The following is a 5,677-nucleotide window of genomic DNA, read 5'->3' as shown; positions in this document are numbered from 1 at the left end:
TGAGGATCCGGGTCTGTTCTGCTGCTGCTCTGGACTGCTCTGTGTTATGATACCTGCGGGGGTCTGCCTGTGATGGGGGCGATCAGGTGGAGTGACAGATCCGTGATCCTGCTGGCCGTCATCTGCACCTGTCGCGCCGTTATACTGGAGTCAATCTACTGGAACAGCTCCAATGCAAAGTAAGAGCATCGCTGTCATGTCACGGTGGGAATCGAACTTTCTTTAGATGCAGGGCGACTTCATTTGATTGGTGATCGAAGGGGAAACACTTGGAAACTTGATTCGTCACGTTTCATATTTATGTTCAAGTACTGGGGACCTTTTGAAATTGGTTTTATTTATATGATATTGTGATACTTTCGTAATTACTTCAAATTCTGACTTCATGACTGAATTTCAAAATCTCAATTTAAATGTTTTTGATGTTTTTCTTTTACAATATATTAAGTCATGGGCTTAACAAAGAAATCAACAAAGATAATGCTTCAGTCTGTATTGGATCTCTCTCTCTCTCCCTCTCTCTCTCTCTCTCTCTCTCTCTCTCTGTCTCTCTCTCCAGATTCATTCCAGGTCAGGGTCTGGTCCTCTATCCTCAGATCGGGGACAAGATGGACATTGTGTGTCCTCGGGCGAGTGCCTCCCCGGGTGGTAAGGAGGAGTTTTACCGAGTGTACCTGGTGACCCGAAATCAGATGGAGAGCTGCACCATAGAAAAGAGCGACGCCCCCCTGCTGAGCTGCAACAAACCGCACAGGGATGTTAAGTTCACGTTCAAGTTCCAGGAGTTCAGTCCCAACCTGTGGGGTCTGGAGTTCCTCAAAGGAAGAGACTATTACATCACCTGTGAGTGTCTTCCTCAGCTCAGACTGCATGTCTCTGCCACTCTGGCATACTGGATAAGGGACTTATTAATGATTGATCTATAATTTATCAAGATTTCATGGATCAGTGATGATGACTACTTAAGGGTTGCCAGATTGTGAAACAAAAAACTTTGGTTTAACATCAGCAATAAATGGGATCTCAGGGATTGCATCATCAGGCATGGAGCTCTCAGGAGAACCCCATGAGCTCGTAGGGGCCCCCATGAGCTCTCAGGGGCCCCCATGAGCTCTCACAGGCCCCCATGAGCTCTCAGGGGCCCCCATGAGCTCTCACAGGCCCCCATGAGCTCTCAGGGGCCTCCATGAGCTCTCAGAGGCCCTCACAAGCTCTGAGGGGCCCCATGAGCTCTCTCTAACCCTAACCCTGCCCAGTGTGGGTTCTCCATCCATGCATGATCAGGACATTACAGGTTAATGGCAGTGCACTGAGCAGAAATCAGTGTATTATTCTCTGACTAATCGTCCCTCAAGCCTTTGACATTTGTAAAAGCAATATCTGCAATTATAAATGTCAAATGTTAAATCATCTATTAAGGGTTAGTCCATTATACTGTAATAATTCATAAACTCTGCAGTTACAAATGCTAATATGTTGGCAAGAGCTTAATAAGTTTCATGGTTGAACTGTTCATCAATGGGGTCATTGTGATGCATTAGAGCTACAAAGCAAACAATGCTGGAGCAGAATACACGCAAATCAAAGGCATTTCTCACAACCATGGCAACCCAATCTTTATACTTTTCAACGGTTTTTACTGATCTATGAAGCATGAAGCAAATGGTTTATTTACCATTAATAATCTTCCTCTCATTTATACCTCCATAAAGTAAGTGGGTCCATTAGATCTGATTGATTTCCACCCCTGAATGTCTCAGTCCATGTAAAAGTCATCAGAACGGAGACACAAGCTGCCGTTTCCTCCAGGTGGAAGAGAATTTACATCTCCACAACCTCAACTTCCTCATTTTTTGGGGGGAGAAACACTGAAGACGTTCTAGTTTGCTCGCTTCACATGACTATCAAACGTGTCCTCCTTAATGGACCTTACTGTCATCTCAGTACCAAGCCAGGCGTGAGTTAAGGACTGCGTCGTCTCATCCGCGTCGCCGTGCTCTGACAGCGCTCCCTCCGAGCTGACAGGGAAGTGTGTGCTTCCAAGGGCTTACATGCCCCAAATCACACAAGGCTCACAGCATCAGGCACATTTGATGGGAGCTTTCATGGCAACGTAGCTTGTAGCCTATGAGGCATTGTTATGTGACCTAAATGCTTCTAACAAGTCTACGTGTGTGTGGATGGGAGTGACAGGGGTGACACAGAGTTCTTCTGTGTGTATGTGTGTGTGTGTGTGAGTGTGTGTGTGTGTCTGTGTGTATGTGTGTGTGTACCATGCATTTGCATCATGTCAGATACATAAATTATTGATTTGATCGTGCACTTTTCATGTTTGCATTCAATATACACATACATTTAATGTTTTCCCTCTCCGGCTGTCTGTCTCTGTGTCTGTCTGTCTGTCTGTGTCAGCCACTTCTACCAGCTCCCTGCGAGGTTTGGATAACACTAATGGAGGAGTGTGTAGAACCAGATCCATGAAGCTGGTGCTCAGAGTGGGACAGAGTGAGTGAAAAACAAAATAGACACGAGAAAATATATCAGTGGTTCCTTCTTGATTATTATCTGCATAATGCAATAATATCGTCTCCTCTCTGGAATTAAATTAAATGGTCGGATAATCTCCAGCATATATTCATTCTTTTGTGGAGAGATTACGCTCATGTATGATCTCAATACCCTAATTCAGACCGTCAGATCACTGGCAGCTTAAGGCCATTATGTCGCATGCAATCAGGGTGGACCAGCCTGTCTGTCAGTAATCTGGGCTTCAGCTCAGCATTTAATGTTCTAATCACGATTCTACCTTTACATTGCGTAAAATGCAGATAAATTACTCTACCTTTTCTATGATATGATACAAAAAGAAAGGTGGTACTGTTTCTCCTAAACTGTCAGTGAATCTGTCATTTGGATCTCAGTATTTCATAAATGGAGCTTTTATCAGGCGAGCAACTATACAGCTTTATAACATGTTTAAATCCAATTTACTCCCACCACGTTAAGCGTTATCTATATATACAAAAAGACTTAATTTGATTTTCTATTTCTAAAAGATGTATGTGTTGCTCTGAGGTAAAATAGAAACACATCAGTCCATGTACATGCATGAAAGATGCCCCTTGTTGTTTTAACTCTTTAGGGACTGAACCCCAAACCAGACGCTCTGAGCTGATGTCAGACCTTATTACATGTCAAGTCAAATCTGGTTATTTACTGGAAGGGGAAAAGTAAAGAAATGGAAGTATTCTGTATCTTCTTCCTAGACGTCTAGTTGGATTCTTCCAGGCGAGCAGGTTGCTTTACCACCCCTCTCTCTCTTTCTCTTTTAGGCTCTTCAGACCCCCCTTCAACACTACAGGAGTCCCCCACCAGATTCCCACCCACACGACCCAAGTCCAGTGCCAACAATCCTTCAGTTGTAGGAGATGATATAAAAAGTCAAACTGGTATGAGGACAAATGTAGACAAAGGTTTATCACTGTCATTTTGTATCTTTATATTTGGATCACAATGATGCTTCAGCCAAGGCAGAGACTTTATGGCCCAATATTTTTATTAAAGACAGAATCAGATGGTTATACATTTTGGATTTTAAAGGGAAAGGGAAATTAAATAAATTCATTCATTCCATTTTTTTTTTTTTTTTCACAGCTAAATTATTCAATCTACTTTTATTTGTATCACACTTTTCCTTCCTGGATGTAACTAAAATGGCTTTCCTGAAACATTTGATTCAAAACAAGATCCCAGCAAACAAAGAGAAAGAAACCAGAAGGTAAACAGGCCATGGTGACTGCTGTGCAAAATTTTAAATAAATAAAATAGAGAAAAACAAGCAATAATTTATATAGCACAAGATGAATGAATTAAACAAGAAAATAAGCAAAAAGAATTGCAATCGGGTAAGAACACAAACAAGTAAATAAATTAATGAATTTGCAGAAGAGCAAATCCATCACAGTGAAGATGGAGTCTGCTTTTATTATTGTCAAACTTCTGATATGCTGCATGGTGACGCATTTGAAATTGAAGTCTGCATCCAACCCAAATCTGACCCAAATGAAAGTAAACATAATGCTGCTGATAGATTACCGGTCTCTCACTTTACTTATCTGCCTCTGTATTCAAGAATAGAAGCTGATAATGGCTGTCTGGAGGAGAGAAAATATATCAAATAATCTAAAAGCATTAGGGAGAAAATGTCCAGCACTAATGTCCAAAATTGCTAAAACATGGAATCGCCGCTCCTGCCCTTTAAAATAATGTAACAATTCATTGTTTTATCCTGAGGGATGAAGCTTTTGTTCTGTGTCCTGTTAACCAGACGTGTGGACTCGACTTGGTCTTGACATTTTGCTGACATGTGACTGGACTTGACACAATCAAAACAGGACTTGTTTACCAGTGCGGAGTTTAGCTTTGAGGGATGTTGTTGACCACAAACTGTGTGATGCTGTTTTTAAACACATGTCTTGTGTCTTAACTGACTCTAATGTCTCTGCGTGTCCTTTTCTCTCTCTCCTCTGACAGAGACCGACTCAGAAACAGGACAAACGAGCCCCAGTGGCTCTGAGCCTGGACTGCTCGTGTGGATCATTCCCGGCTGTGTGATCTTCCTCGTGGTCATCATCACTGTGTTGGGCCTGCTGTGGAGGTACCGTCAGAGTCACTGTGAATCTCGGAGCCAGCAGTCGGCCTCTGTGTCCCTCAGCACCTTAGCTGTGCCTAAGCGGGACAGCACGAGCAGCGACAACAACGGCTCAGACCGCAGCGATGTTGTCTTTCCTCAACGGGCCTCTGAAAGCTCGATCTGCCATCATTACGAGCCAGTGAGCAGTGAATACGGGGCTCCAGTGTACATAGTTCAGGAGATCACACCCCAGAGCCCCACCAACATCTACTACAAAGTCTAAGGTCTTCTGCAAAACCTCCACGGTCCAGAATGCATTTCCAAGTATAGATTTAGAAAGTTTGCAGCGTGTGTGGAGATCTGAGAGATCGACTGAAACATGTTCCACGGGTTTGTGTCACCCGATTTGAAACATTTTATCCATTGAGCACAGAGACAATCAGAGAGGAATTTGTCCTTCGCTGATGTTCACTTCCAATGTGGGAGAGACTTTGGAGCCTCCAGTAACTGCAATTTTTGTTTGTAATATATTATATCTTTATGAAAGCATTGTGGCTGCTTCATAGGCACCAGAGTTGTATTTATTTAATTTACTGGATACATGGACAAATGTGCAGATTGTTATTGTATTCTTACTCTCTAAACTGCACTTACTTTAATATATGTTTCTTTTTAAAACAAGTAATTTATGCAAATATCAGTTGTTCAGTAATTAACTATTTGGTCATTGTTAGTTCTCCTTCTACATTTTATTTTATGTTAACTGTCAACATCACTTCAACATGACTTTGTAACATAAATGAATGTGTAGCTTGGACTCTCTCTCTGCTCCCCAAAACCAAAAAGAGGGTGTCACGTAAAAGAAGACAAAAGCGGGAGGATCAGACAAATATCCATTGGACAATCCTTATCTTGGAAAACAAACCTTGAACTAAAGATAACTTATTTCCTGAGTGGTCTTTGGTATTGGATGTGTGAGATGAAGTGTTTCTCAGGAGTTGTGTCTCGTCATTACACTTCTAATGACGCTCTTGGGACGTTCTA

At 42.2% G+C, this 5,677-nt stretch overlaps 1 protein-coding gene across 1 annotated transcript; it reads left to right on the top strand.

Annotated features, from left to right (window-relative positions):
• Positions 1-572: 572 nt before the first annotated feature.
• Positions 573-5,078, top strand: LOC143004842 (ephrin-B2-like). Its single transcript, XM_076155999.1, has 4 exons — positions 573-843; positions 2,413-2,505; positions 3,333-3,449; positions 4,534-5,078. The coding sequence occupies exons 1-4, from the start codon at positions 609-611 to the stop codon at positions 4,914-4,916; spliced, it is 828 nt and encodes a 275-aa protein (XP_076012114.1). The 5' UTR covers positions 573-608; the 3' UTR covers positions 4,917-5,078.
• Positions 5,079-5,677: the final 599 nt, after the last annotated feature.

Source organism: Genypterus blacodes, unplaced genomic scaffold (assembly GCF_046128005.1).
Source record: "Genypterus blacodes isolate CSIRO-AG114 ecotype Tasmania unplaced genomic scaffold, CSIRO-AGI_Gbla_v1 ptg000067l_1, whole genome shotgun sequence".
Taxonomy (NCBI): domain Eukaryota; kingdom Metazoa; phylum Chordata; class Actinopteri; order Ophidiiformes; family Ophidiidae; genus Genypterus; species Genypterus blacodes.
This window is presented reverse-complemented; position numbering and strand designations above follow the sequence as displayed.

Coding starts and splice junctions, on each gene's coding strand:
- LOC143004842 (XM_076155999.1), top strand. CDS start 609: ATGGACATTGTGTGTCCTCGGGCGAGTGCCTCCCCGGGTGGTAAGGAG. Junction 2,506..3,332: donor GGTGCTCAGAGTGGGACAGA/GTGAGTGAAAAA, acceptor TTTCTCTTTTAG/GCTCTTCAGACCCCCCTTCA. Junction 3,450..4,533: donor TGATATAAAAAGTCAAACTG/GTATGAGGACAA, acceptor CTCCTCTGACAG/AGACCGACTCAGAAACAGGA.